Source organism: Sitophilus oryzae, unplaced genomic scaffold, assembly GCF_002938485.1.
Source record: "Sitophilus oryzae breed Bouriz unplaced genomic scaffold, Soryzae_2.0 scaffold_1621_pilon_pilon, whole genome shotgun sequence".
NCBI classification, from domain to species: Eukaryota; Metazoa; Arthropoda; class Insecta; order Coleoptera; family Curculionidae; genus Sitophilus; species Sitophilus oryzae.
In genome coordinates, this window is record NW_022146305.1 from 701,828 (window position 1) to 715,885 (window position 14,058).

Consider the following 14,058-nt stretch of genomic DNA (forward strand, 5'->3'; position numbering starts at 1 on the left):
TCGATACTCCTTAGTGCTGTTTTATAACGTAGATTACTTAAAAATTAATCAAGGTGAAACAAAACCGCAAAAATTTACAAAACCTCTATTTATTAAATGTTCGATTCAACAAGTTAACAATTAGATGTAAATGACTAGACAAAAACACAAAATAATATTATTGTGCGCTATAAATGTGATTTGGGCAGTGTAAACCTGTTTTCAATTTGGAACTTGTACATCTTCATTATCTTTCTGTTTTGTATGAATATTTTACTTATCTAACTCTTGCATTTTCTGTTTCATGTATCCGTCCAAGTCTGAATAATCTGACAGAGTATTCTGAACAAATTCTTGCATTAATTGAGGCCACTGATCATCTAAAATTCTTAATTTGTTCATGGAGTTGGTCATTTCTTCCAAAAGACCTGAGATGTGAATTTTCGCTTTTTGTCGCATTGCCAAGTCATCCTAAATAAAAGAAAATAATTTTAATGAATCACTCCACAGATATTAAATAAAAAGTATAAGGAAAAAGTGCATCCACAATTTTTTTAGCTTTAGTTAAAATATAAATTAGGGGATCCCAGAGCGATCAGACATAATTTATTTTCACAAGGGTGAAATTTTAGGCTGTCAGTAGTGCTCTCATGTTTCTTTGAATACCGGCGTGTTTGTGAGTTTCGTCCTGTGACACCTTGACAGATACCAGGTGAGAAAGGTAACTAAAAATAAGAGTTACTTAACTTAAATGTGTATGGCTGACTTTTATACAGGAAATTTATACTTAAGAATTTTGTTTAAGTATAAACCTAAAGTATCTACAAGGATGTATTTCAGAAAAATATTTTAACTTCTATAGGGTGGTTCAAAAAAGTATTATGAGTGGATCGGGATAATTTCATTTTCATAATATGCAGGAACACCCTGCATATTATTGCATTTTTGGCTTCCTTTACGATCACTTTATATAATCCTAAGATATGAGTAAATATATTTCGATAGTTTCAGATATAGGTATTAATAAATAAATTAAAAAAACTGTCCTGAAATCAAAACTATATTAGGTATTTACTTTAGATGGTATGTCTTTGCTAAAAATATGGTAATTGTAAATCACACAGCATGTTCAAAACTCTACATCAAACTTTCTAATATAAAATAAAAATTCACGAAAAAAAATTATACAATGAAAAAAAAAACAATTAGTTTTAATCTGTACTTACCTGACTTACAGAACCCTTTTTCCACTGTAAGGCCTCCTTACAAACGACACCCTGTAACTGTTGATCGGCTTTGAGCAACCACTTTTTTGCGTTTTGTTCGCTTACGCCCTGATTTACGTCAATTCTAAGTCGTACCAATAAGGGTTGTAAAAGAACGTCTGGCAGTGACCAAAGTACCAAGTCGTTCAGGCTCTGGTACTCTATGTTGGCTCTCTTAATGTCGTCATCGGTTATCTATAATTTTATCATTAAATTTGCATAGTAGTTCTAAAAGTATTACAATCTTAGATCCTAAATCCACGTAGGTTATTAAATTATAGCAGTTATACATAATATAAGAATTGTACCTCTTTAGTATTAATATTTTTTAAACCCCAGTGCGACAGACGATAGATTGCGTAGCTCTGCCAAGTTTTTTCACAAATAGGATTGCCCTCTGGATCGATAGTAAGTGATACTAAACCTTGAATTTCTGATATAGCGTTTAGTTGTCCCAGACAAGTTATGTTGGTTTCTTTGAACACAAAATTGTCTGCATTAGGAAACCTACGTGAAAAGAAAATATTTTTCATTATAATTTGTCTTAACTATAAATTTTTAATATTTATTGTACATTAACTTTTTTATTTTTTTAGATAAAAAAACAAGATTTGGTGTGTTAGTATTTGACATAAATTAGGATCGATTGACGTATTAAATTTTTGTGTTTGGTCACTTCCTGTTTCACCGGAAATGACTATAACTTTTGATTTTTAAACGGTACCCTCGGTATATTTCTACTTTATTTGATAGATGTTAAATTTCAATCTAGAGTGCCATGGCTGTGTTAGAAACACTAATTTTTAATCAAGGAGCTTTGGACTTTACCTACTAGGCAATGATATGCCATTGACAAAGGGCTATATGGAGGGTTTAGTTACCAAGTTGCTAGACTTTTTGAAAAGAAGAGGACTGGAGAACGAGACCTAAGGGCTCGAACACACTGACGACCAGGTCGCACCGGCCAGGACGCTGCTACCTCTAAAACCATTAAATCAAATGATACCGCGCACACTAACGTCCTGGCCGTCCGTTGGTCGTTGCGACCAGTAGACTGCACTAAAATATTATTATTTTCTGCCGCTTGTTGTAGGTTTTCTTCCAAATTAATAATTTTTCAGATGAAATCCCACAAATTCAACGCACAATATTTTATTTTATATAAGATATAGTGTTTTAGTGTAGTTTTTGCACACGTGCAGAAATTCCAAAGAAATAGTATGCAGACTGGATCAAAGGGAAACTTAAATCTAGTCCCTTTTATCAAGGGTCGATTCTACTAAAAGTTCAAAACATTTTTATATGACATACTCTATTTATGGTTGGTATGATACCTGTTATTAGGTATACCTTCGAGTTTCGATGTTAAAAAATAAAAAAATCATATTTAAAGTTCTTCTACAACCACTTGTTTTTTTTTATTAAATTAGTTTTTTTAGTTGTATTGTAGTCATGTACAAGGAGGACAACTGTATTTTAAATATTATATTTCATTTAACGTTTTTCAAACAGGGTCCATTTGACTATATTTCTACTAGGTACATTATTTAAAAAAAAAATAATAGTAAAAGTAACTTAAACATTCGTAAAAATAGAAGTATTTACAGTTGTAGATTCACAGTAACAATAAAAAAGAGGAATTTATATTGTAAACATTGAAATAACTGGAAGCTAAACTTTCTACCTGCTTATATTTAGAGCCAGTGTCTGACGACCTTTTTTTACGATGGCCCTAATATGTTTACTTCTAAAGTCGATAAGAGCCATCAGTAGAAGTCCATATTAGTAGAAAAAAGAAACAGAATATCTCCCTTTTTGTCGGTCGCGCGTACACAATGCTTTTTGTTCGGCCTATTTGTTCTGCTTGTTCGTGCGCGCTCGGTTCGTTCGGGCTAAAATACCCAAGTCTGGACGCACCTTTAGGAACAATACCGTTTTTGTCCTTTATTGATATAATGCTGAAAATCTCACGAGTTACATGTCTCACTCTACACATATTAAATTACATAGACGTAGGATGTAGAATATTCTGTTATGAAACGACTGGTGGAATAGCATCGCGGATTTGAAAAACATGGAAATAACAACGTTATCGTGTAGTCGGGGTTGGATATTTTACTTACTCCATTTACCACACAAGTATTTATTAACGAAAAATCCAAGAATATTTTAAATGCATTATTTAATATTAGAACATTTAATAAGCCCATGAATAGCAACTTCGCTTTTTAGTTAACTCGGATATTTTAACATTTCTGAAACTTAATTCTTTCTGAAACAATATTTTCTAATTGGTAAAACGTAAAAAATCGTTAGATCTGACAACTCTGTTGAAACTGGTCGTTCATCTGGCCGCGGCTATAAACGCAACACATCCGGCCAGCCGACGGCCAGGTCGTTGCGACCTGGTCATCAGTGAGTTCGAGCCCTAAGACCTAAAGTTCAAAAGAGGACAACAACAGATCTGCAAAGGCCGAGGGGAAACAGACATAAGAAATAGCCACCTCTAAAATCTAATCTAGGTTTACGTTCTTTCTCTGAGATCAGACACTTACCTGTGCTTCACTTTGTTTAAGTAGCCAGTGATACAGTTAAAGTTTACGTAATTAAACTTAACCGTAGTGACGTCACTGGCTTTCGTCGAATTCCATGGTTTGTCTATGAACCTAAGAGCTCCCTGACCATATATATTCAAATATCTTCCGCAAATCTCTATTAGATAGTCTCCACCTTGTTCTCTACAACATAAAAATATAGAATGACCTCAAAGGATATAGCCGGATTAATATGGATCTGGCGTCGAATCAAAATAGTTCACCTAAATTTTTAGCTCTTTAACTCAAATGGTTTTTGAGATTTTCAAAAAAATCTGTTTTTTTCAATTTTTATTTTTATAGTAAAATTCAAAATTAATTAATGATAATTTTTTTTCTAATTCTTAGAAACCTAAAGCCGCGTCCAAGCTACTCGAACAAAATGTTCGCGAACATATATAATTAAGCAGATACTAAGTGAAAATTGTGAGATAGGTAGATTTATAAATAATAAAGCCAACAAGTACAGCTAGCCTAGGCCTATTAAGGAGCGCGGCGCGCCGAACGGCTAGCTTGTATGCCAGAGCGTGCGTCTGCCTATGCTAGAGCGCGCGCGTTCTTTTTCCGACGGGTGTCGGTAAATCAAAAGGAGCGAACGGCGAGCATTTCGGCGGACATCCTACCGGACACTTGGAAGGGTCTCATTTAATTTCGGGCGTCCATTCTGTGATTTTTATTTTTTACCGAGTATTCGACAATGGGGGACGCAGTTATTGACTGGGATCGTGAAAAACATTTACAACTAATTTGTTTACACAAAGAAAAGATTTTATAATTTTAATTTTATTGTTGGTTGAGTGTGAATAGCTATGTAGCTAGACTTCGTCCATATAATTTCATTTTTGTTAATAAAGACCTTTATGATTATTTTTATTAAAAACCGGAATTATTATGGGATTCTGAAATTAAAAATTTCTACTTAATAGGAAGTTTGACACCGGAAATTAAATTTTAACATTACATTTTTAGAAATAAATATACCGGGTGTTTCTGAAAAGTGGGTCACTTCTATAACTTTATTAATTTTTTAGATAAAAAACGAGATTTGGTATGTTGGTATAGGACATAAATCAGGATTGATCGACGCTTTCATTTATTTTCGGTCACTACCTATTTCACCGGAAATGACAACAACTTTTGATTTAAATGGTACCCTCGGTATTTTTTACCGTATATGATAGAAAATGACATTCTAAATAGAATGATATATTATATGTCAACTTTTGACATTTTCAATTTGAAAATGGCCATAAATAAACGTAACGACAATTTTACTCCAAATACCAAGTATGTGGTACCAAATTATTCATAAAAAATGCTTTTTTCAAATAGGCTGAACCAGCCTAGTACCATTTGAAAAATTTGAGTTATCATTAAAAATACGATTTGGGCATCTTTTAAGCGGTCATGAAAAGATACGAAAAAAAATTACACGATCAAATATATGTTTCCAAAGTTCTTTGATTACAAATTAATAGTTTTAACTCAGTCTTGGCACTCTAGACTGAAATTTAAAATGCTATTTTTATTTAATTGGAAATGTCTAAAATTGACGTATGGTATGTCATTCTATTCAGAATGTCATTTTCTATCAAATAAAGTAAAAAAGTACTTAGGATACAATCTAAAAATACAAAGTTGTAGTCATTTCCGGTGAAACAGGAAGCGACCGAAGGTAATTGAATACGTCAATCAATCCCGATTTATGTCATATACTAACAAACCAAATTTCGTTGTATTATCTGAAAAAAATAAAAAAGTAAAAAAGAGAGCCCCTTTTGAGAAACACCTGGTAGAATCGGCTGAAACTGAATACAGGTCTTAAAAATACACTATAACGAATAATCTACCAAAAGACTCCTGTGACCCTCCGCCTGCTAAATACTGATTCTTCAACGACAAAAGTTCTTAAACTGTTTACCGGTTAATTTATTTAATAAAATGCTTGCACTCGAAATCCGGGCACTCGAAAAAGCAGCGACTAACTAAACGCACCCTAGATCTATAGAGCCAACTGGTTGTCGCATTCTTCCCCGCACCTCAGTCCTCGGGACCGATGCGATGGGCTGTGCCGTCGTTTACGACCTGCTGCTACGAGTATATAGTGTGAATTATATATGTTCGCGAACGTTTTGTTCGAGTAGCGGCTTTAAACGAAAAGCCGATTTTTGGCGGAGGAAAGAAAATAAAAATCTTCATTTTTTTAACCTTCGTGAAATATGTCACTCACTAAAAATCGGCAGAAAATGTCTTTTATACTTCTTTACACTCAGGAATTTTTTAGAATTTTTTGAAATGGTGAAACAATATGAAAAAAATTAAATACTGATTTTTTTCTAAAATCTTCTTGGACTCTTTTTTTATAATAATCTTATGCTTATGTTTGGCAAGGATGTATTTTTAATGAAAAAATATTTTCTACGCACTTTTTTAAACAAAACAAAAATATAATATAGTTAAAACAGAAGATTTTAGAAAAAAAAATGAGTTTTTAATTTTTTTCATATCGTTCCACCACTTAAAAAAATTCTAAAAAATTCCTGAGTGTAAAGAAGTATAAAAGACATTTTCTGACGATTTTTAGTGAGTGACATTTTTACAAAGGTTGAAAAATGATAATTTTTAATCGGCTTTTCGTTTAAGACTCATGATCATATTATTTTTTCATGTCCTAGATTTCTAAGAATTAGAAAAAAATCATCATTAATTAATTTTAAATCTATACTAATATATAAAATCCTTAAGTGACTGACATACTGATTAATCACGATCCTGCTCAAACCACTCCACGTAAGAAGCTCAATTTTGGCATACAGGTTGATTCTAGGGTGTAGAGGTTCGATAAGAAGGGATTTTTCGAAATTCCAGTTCCAAGAGGGTGAAACCACCCCTCAAATTTTACAACATTTTTTATTTAAAAAACGGTCAAGTTTCCGAAAAAACGCTTAAACACGTATATTTTATTTTGTTTTTTTACATATATTAAGATTTTTTAAAAATGTATACAGGGTGTTTCGAAAAATCTGGTCATTGATTAATCACGATCCTGCTTAAAGCGCTTGACGTAAAAAGCTGATTTTTGGAAAACAGATTGACTTTAGGGTGTAGAGATAAGAAGGGATTTTTCGAAACTCGAATTCTAAGGGGGTGAAACTATCCCTTAAGAAGTCGCTGGTACACGCTAGTTTTACTATAAAAATAAAATTGAAAAAAAAACAGATTTTTTTGAAAATCTCGAAAATCGTTTGAGTTGAAGAGCTAAAAATTTAGGTGAATTATTTTGATTCGACTATACCCTTTTGATTGGTACAAATGAACTAAAGTCAAAGAAAGAATTAAAATTTAAAAAAGAAACCGGTGAAATACGTAGATTTACGTACCTATCCTTTGGCAAATTGGGCGATCCTTGTTGTTTCTTAGGCTTGGCAGTGGCAGCCCTATTATTTGAAGACTTAATACTCATAGACCTCCCGCTTATAGCGCTTTTAACGCTTCTGGTACCGCTACTAGTACTATTATTCTGCGACTTCCCGCTACATTTTTCGCTCTCTGAAGTACTAGGACCGCTCAAAACAGAAGAACTGTTATTTGTAGTCATCGACAGGTTGCTTGAAGTGTCTTCTGTCTCAACCTGTCCCAGTTTAGGCAGTTCTGTGGGTGGCAATAGTGGTTTTTCTTCTAACACGCATTTTTGTTTAGCTTCTTCCTGTTCTTTTGGTTGTTCTACTTTAACATCCTCGTCGGGCTCTGAATCGGAGCTTGTCGATGTATTTGAGCTCTCTGATGAGCTGGATTGTGCCAGTTCGCTGCCACTGGCTACCGAGCTTGAGCTGTCAATGTTTGGACCGAGACTTGATACACTTCCAGAATGTTTTAATCCGCCTAAATAAAAATTTTAACCAATTAATAATAACAGGTCTTTTTGTCATAGAGGTAAGTAAACATAGAGAAGCTGATAAAAGACCTTTATTGTCACATTCTCGTTCAAAATAGTGTCAAGGTCAAGTTGTATGTAGCGCTAAAATGTATTACTGGTTGCCTACACTATAGCAACGTGTCAAGAAAAATGGCGCATCCGCCAGAAAGTAAAAGACTTTTTCAGGCGCCATCTCTTAATCAAGTCGACAAGTAAGCGACAGTAAGACAATGGAATTGTCCAGTATGAAGTAGAACCTTTAAATAAGAAGACTAAGGAAGGAGCATAATGCTATCCATGTATTCATGCATGGTGGACGGAAAAAGCACCATAAAAGCACTCTAGGGTGGAGATCCTTGACAGTTCTGTTTGACGATTCATTTGACACATTTGAATTTGATTTGAAATTTTGTGGATTTGTCAGTCTTTACGGAGCTTATTTTATGTTATTTATTATTTATTCTACTACTGATAGTTGTATAAAGGTAGTAAATCTAGATGGAAATTGTGGCAGCACTTAAATTAACAGTGACACTATCGCGATTTATCGAAAAAGACTCTAAATTAGTTGGTTGTGTAGCGTGCGGTAGATCTCGGCAAAAATTGAGTGAAATAATGGAACAACTTTTCGCTAGTAAGTGACTGTATAATATAGATACGTGTAGTAAACCGATCATTTATGAAATTCACTTAAATTAACTAAATTATATATTTTTCTTGCATTTTAGCTTTTATTTATTACTTGTCAAAGATTAGATGTCCATTAGATGTCAAAGAATTTAGATACGTTAATTTGACTTACCTGCTTCAGTAGCGTATCGGATGCTTGTGGTAATAAATACTTATTATAACTTATCTATTTTTATTAGAATTATATATTTTTATAACAATTTTAATAACTACCAACATTTATTCACAACGTAAAATAAAACAACAAATTATTGAGTCTACCCCACGTCTACCCTACATCATAGTTTTACATTTTTTAAATAAAATTAGAACGACACTGATAAACCGGAATTTAAGTCGGCCATATTTGAGGCCCATCGCGGTGTACCTAAGATTTTTGATATGCTCCTTCTCCTTAGTCTTCTTATTCAAAGAGTAGAACGCTCTCCGAAAATTGTAGAAGGTTCGAGAAGCAGTCAATAGAGTATATAAGCCGGCTTAATCGACAACTGGAACAATTGGAAGTTTGATAATACCGCGTTTTAAATTGTGAATTAATTGGCGAAGGTGTCAGTACCGTTAGAGTAATAGTAGTTGCATAAATTGTGTTGTAAATAGTATAAGTTGTGTGTACAGAGTGAAACAACTAAATCGTTAAGTATTTTATCGTGAGTTTAAATTAGTGGACCCACGGAATCCGTAACAATAGTTTATCAGAAAAGCTACAGGCTCTTTGCTTCGAGTGTTTAAATGCTTTGGCATATTTTCAACACACAATTTCAAAAAAGAACAACTCGAATTTTTTTTTTATCAGAAACTTTCTCTACATTTACTTATTTCTTTCTTAAAATAATAAAACTTAGCATAATAATCACCTTCGTCATTTTTCTCTAGCTTGCTAATTATAGGCACCAAAATAGGCGGAAGTTTCAACAACTCGCTCGAGTTTACCGATGACGTATTCGACAAGTTCTGTGACGTTTCAGTCTCTTGTGATCCGGTCCTGACCATTTTCAGTTTTTTGTCGGGCAGTATAGGCACTTTCGATGAAAATTTCGTGTATAGTTTCGTTCTTTGAGGTTTACACGAAGATTTAACTTGCGGTTTTGCTAGAGAAGTCAGTATAAAGTCTGAGTCAGGCTTCAGATCTTTCAGAGATTTGTCAACAGCGTTTACGCTGTTTGTCAGGCACTTAGTTTGAGATCTGGAATGTATTTTTTTTATAGAAATAATTAGTAAGCCGCACGTGAGGTCAAGCTACAGTGAGTCGGGCATCTGTATAATAGCTCCTATAATGAAAAACTTAAGAATTTCGTTTAAGTGCATATCTACAGTAGGTACATATTAGGATATATTTCAGGAAAATATTTTAACTTCTACAGGAAGGCACAAAAAAGTGTAAGTTGATCAGGATGATTTTATTTAAATGGCACTGTATGTTATTGCATCATTGTTTTTTTCTTCTGATCACTTTACATAATCCCAAGAAACACTGTTGCAGGACCCTGTGTATTATATTTTTAATTCTTTTTTTTCAGCGTACATAAGATTTTATAAAATTCTTTCAATATACAGGGTGGTCCGAACTGTATTCCGGAAACTTTAGCAGCATATTCTGCAGGTAGAAATAAGTAAAAAAGTGCGTATAAATGTATGTACTAAAATGCTTAGTTTCGGAGATACAGGGTGTAGAAGTTTCAATTTTATTTTGATTTTTTTTCGATGAAAATTGGTGTCTGGGAGTTTTTTGACATGAGAAATTTGATTTTGATGTCAATATGACTCCTACTTGTAGAGGGCGCCACCTACATATTTTTTAACTGGTTTGAAGAGTAATAACTTTTCGTCCGTGCCTGTATAAAACTAGTGGGTTAAAAAATATACATTTACGACGTTTTTTACGTAAAAAAGGTCTCTTGGTAAAAATCGCTACGAGTAATGGTTCTAGAGATATTTGGAATCGAAATGAAACTGAAATCATAAATTTGAAATGTTTTTGTGCCAAAAATTCAACAGAAACTGTTTTATCATCATTTTTTTCGATATTTTGTTTTATTATTTTTAGTCAATAATGACATGTATTGACTATTTCCATTCTAAATATCTTAAAAACGGTTGCTCGTAGCTATTTTTACCACGGGACATTTTTTACGTAGAAAATCACGGAAATGTATATTTTTTCACTCAACAGTTTTATACAGGTATGGACAAAAAGTTATTACTCTTCAAAACAGTTAAAACACATGTAGGTGGCGCCCTCTACAAATAGGAGTCATATTGACAAAAAAATAAACTAATCACGTCAAAAAACTCCCAGACACCAATTTTCATCCAAATATTGACATTAGTTCAGAAATTATTTGAAAAAAAAAATTAAATAAAAATGAAACTTCTACACCCTGTATCTCTGAAACTAAGCATTTAAGGACGTACATTTATATGAACTTTTTTACTTATTTTTATCAGTAAAATATGCTGCCGAAGTTTCCGGAATACAGTGCCCCCGGACTACCCTGTATATTATATTTTCCATTAAAAAATCATTATAATCACCTTAATAATTCCCAATTTGTTCTGGCATTAGATATAACTTCTTCTCTTCTATAATTCATAGTAGTTTCGCTAGTGAGATCCATAAATGCTGCATTTGTGGCTTCTTTATTTCTTCTCCAAGCCATTGCAGCTTTCCTAACCTAATAAAAATCAGTTAAAAGGCAACCAAATTAACACTGAAGTTGTATAACCGGTAAACTATATAATATAAACAATTTTAAAATGAATTTTAAAAACAAATCAATTATTAACTATGATAATCCTGGTCACAATATTGGTACAAACTTATTCTATAGTCATTTGTCTGTGATAATTGTATTAAAAAGAAATAAAATAAAATAATAAGCTCTTACTTGATCAGTTATCTGCATCGCGTTCAATTTACTCAATTGAGGCAAATATGACACCAAAAAGGACACACAATCTCCATTTAGAAACACTGGATTATTGTCAATTGATATTTCTTTGATATTTTGCGATTTAGCAACACTGCTTATGTCTTCAACGCTGCAATTAAAATTAATATAAATATTACAGAGAAAATTCCAGATAGATGTAAAAATGCTTAAGATGATACTGAATGTTTAATAAATTATGAAACATTGCTTCAGATCAATTAATAACGGCTAAATACCTTTGCAAATCATTGTTGCTTAGGAATAGTTTCAGTAAATTGTTCATTTCACTGCAACCGTGAATTTTTTTCAATCGGTTCCTTCTCAAATTCAATTCCTGCAGTGATTCCAGCCCCTGCAAATCCTTGGATCCAATAATCTTGATTTGGTTTCCCGCCAAATTCAAAACCTTCAATTCGGAAAGGTTTGCAAGACCTCCCACTTGCCCTATTTGGTTACCATGCAAATCAAGTACCTCGAGTTTTTTTAGATTTTCTAAACCGTCAATTTTCTTGATTCTATAAAAAGATTAATCAATAAAAACACTGGGTCTCCCTGTATACACATACCTGTTCTTTCCCATAAGCAATACTCTTAGATTCTCTAAAAACTCTACAAAATTAATTTTATCCAACTGATTATCATATACATCTAGAAAAACAAGTGTGGGAAACATTTGTTTGCTGAGCATTTCTAAATCAGTCAACAAATTGTGTTGCAAGGACAGTAATCTTAATCTAAAACAGGAAGAACGGCCTGTACAGTCGTTATAATCAAAATTAAAATGAAGAAAACTTACTTAGGTTCCCCCTCTATTAAAGGAACATGTGTCAGTCCTCTCCTATCTAAACTAATTCTGTCGGGATGTTTTTCTTTTTCGACTGGTGATCGGGAAACGCGTGCTATCCCATCGGGGCCCGTCTGTATCGGGACACAATCATAACTAGATTGATCCTGATTGGTTTTAGATAAACTGGCAACATTTAGAGTGCTGTGAGACCTTACGTAAATATTCCGACGGTTATTTAAGGGTAAAGCCGGGGCGATTTTGAGTAGATGTTTTTCGGCATTATCGGGCGGTTCTGTGCCATTCTGGTCGGTGCTTTTTTGCGCTAAGAACTTGAAATTCCTCTTTTTATCCTAGAATAATAGAAGGGTTAATCATTTCAATGCAATACCAGGGGAATATTTACAGTGACAGCCGCAGAGCTACTTGTGGGCATTTATATTCCATAAAGGAATATTTAAGTATAATTCTTTCTTATCTAATCATGTTCTTATGTTCTTTTTTTCAATAAAAAGGCACAAAAGTTTGACATTTTTAACCCAATTTTAAATCACTTTGTTTATTGAGGTTATGTTGGGAAGTGACAAACTCAAAAGTACCAAAAGTCACTAAAAGCAAGTTGGGAGTTTTTATAGAATTCTATATATCCTTGAGTTAGCCATAGATTATAATTTGGACTCTCCCGTTTTGATTTTTTTCGAAAGCTGGATAAAACCTAGTTTATGCACTTGCGAATTGCGATTTACGAATTGCGAAATACGTCCTGTTTGCGTTCAGATTGGCTACCTTCAAGGAAGACCTTGAAAGCGACCAATTGCAATTCGTAAATCGCATTTCGCAAGTGCATGAACTGGGCTTAACTGCCAATATAAATTCAAGCCATTAAAAGGAAAGAAGAAAAAATCTATATCGAATCTGTATCTGTGGTTGACTATGGTTCGAGGAAATAAATATAAAGAGAAGAAGAATATTAGTTGGTTTTGTTCTCTTAAGTACTGAAATACGGTAAAGAAGAAGAACGCTGATGGTGCCATTGTGGAAAAAGCGAGAAAATTTTGAACTAAAAACAGAATAACCAAAATTTTCTCAGTTTGACAATCGCACTAACCTCAATTTTTAAAGAAATATTTCCTTGGATTTAAAAGTTATTTATTTTTTCAGTTATTTTATGATATTATAAAGCAAAAATGAGTCTTGCAAGTATATACACTCAGCAACCTCTCAAAACAATAATAGTTTTAAGTTTTCAGTTAAATTTTCCTAGGAATAGTTATGCCAAAGCCAGCAGCAGTATGTTATTTTAATCCAGTGTTTCTTTTCGAATTTTAATGATTATTTTCAGGTGTTAGTATGTTAGGTATGAAGAAAAAGAAAACCGTAGGCAAAGCCTCAGCCCTAAGTGAAAAAAGAATTCTTCCTGTCGAAACAGACCCTGTAAAACTAGTGAACTACGTATGTGGCTCAAACATCTATAAGACAGGTGAAGATGTTAAACTAGGACCTGATAGTGATTACCCGGACTGGTTGTGGTCCCTTAGGACAGAGGGGCCACCTCCCTTAGAAGATTTGGATCCAAATTCGAAACAATACTGGAAAAGGATACGAAAAATGGGCATTCAAAGACAAAATCAATTGTTAAAATTACGAAAGTTTTGAGTGTTTGTACTTATATCTAGTATTAGCTGTAATATATACTTTTAAATTTATGAAATAGTTATATTTTTGAATAAAATTAACTAAATTAAAGAAAATCACCGCTACCGATTAATTACAGTTAACTCTAAAGTGATAATCCATGTTACATCTACTAGTTAATAGATGGCACTAAAAGCTTTAAAGAAATTCAAATGTGAAGAATAATTTTCGTTATTAATCCTAAGAATTAATACAGTTGGATATA

The 14,058-nt window shown here is 33.1% G+C and overlaps 2 protein-coding genes across 2 annotated transcripts; one reads left to right on the plus strand and one right to left on the minus strand.

Annotated features, from left to right (window-relative positions):
• Positions 1-72: 72 nt before the first annotated feature.
• Positions 73-12,720, minus strand: LOC115880306 (leucine-rich repeat-containing protein 49). The gene is made up of 12 exons (XM_030897491.1): positions 12,565-12,720; positions 12,171-12,511; positions 11,941-12,108; positions 11,611-11,889; positions 11,330-11,483; positions 10,977-11,116; positions 9,299-9,627; positions 7,219-7,720; positions 3,800-3,982; positions 1,553-1,751; positions 1,206-1,439; positions 73-450 (listed from the first exon to the last, which is right to left on the minus strand). Exons 1-12 carry the CDS (start codon positions 12,592-12,594, stop codon positions 253-255), a joined length of 2,757 nt encoding a protein of 918 aa, XP_030753351.1. The 5' UTR covers positions 12,595-12,720; the 3' UTR covers positions 73-252.
• A 503-nt stretch (positions 12,721-13,223) lies between these two features.
• On the plus strand, positions 13,224-13,864 carry LOC115880376 (39S ribosomal protein L54, mitochondrial). Its single transcript, XM_030897590.1, has 2 exons — positions 13,224-13,448; positions 13,501-13,864. The coding sequence occupies exons 1-2, from the start codon at positions 13,346-13,348 to the stop codon at positions 13,812-13,814; spliced, it is 417 nt and encodes a 138-aa protein (XP_030753450.1). The 5' UTR covers positions 13,224-13,345; the 3' UTR covers positions 13,815-13,864.
• Positions 13,865-14,058: the final 194 nt, after the last annotated feature.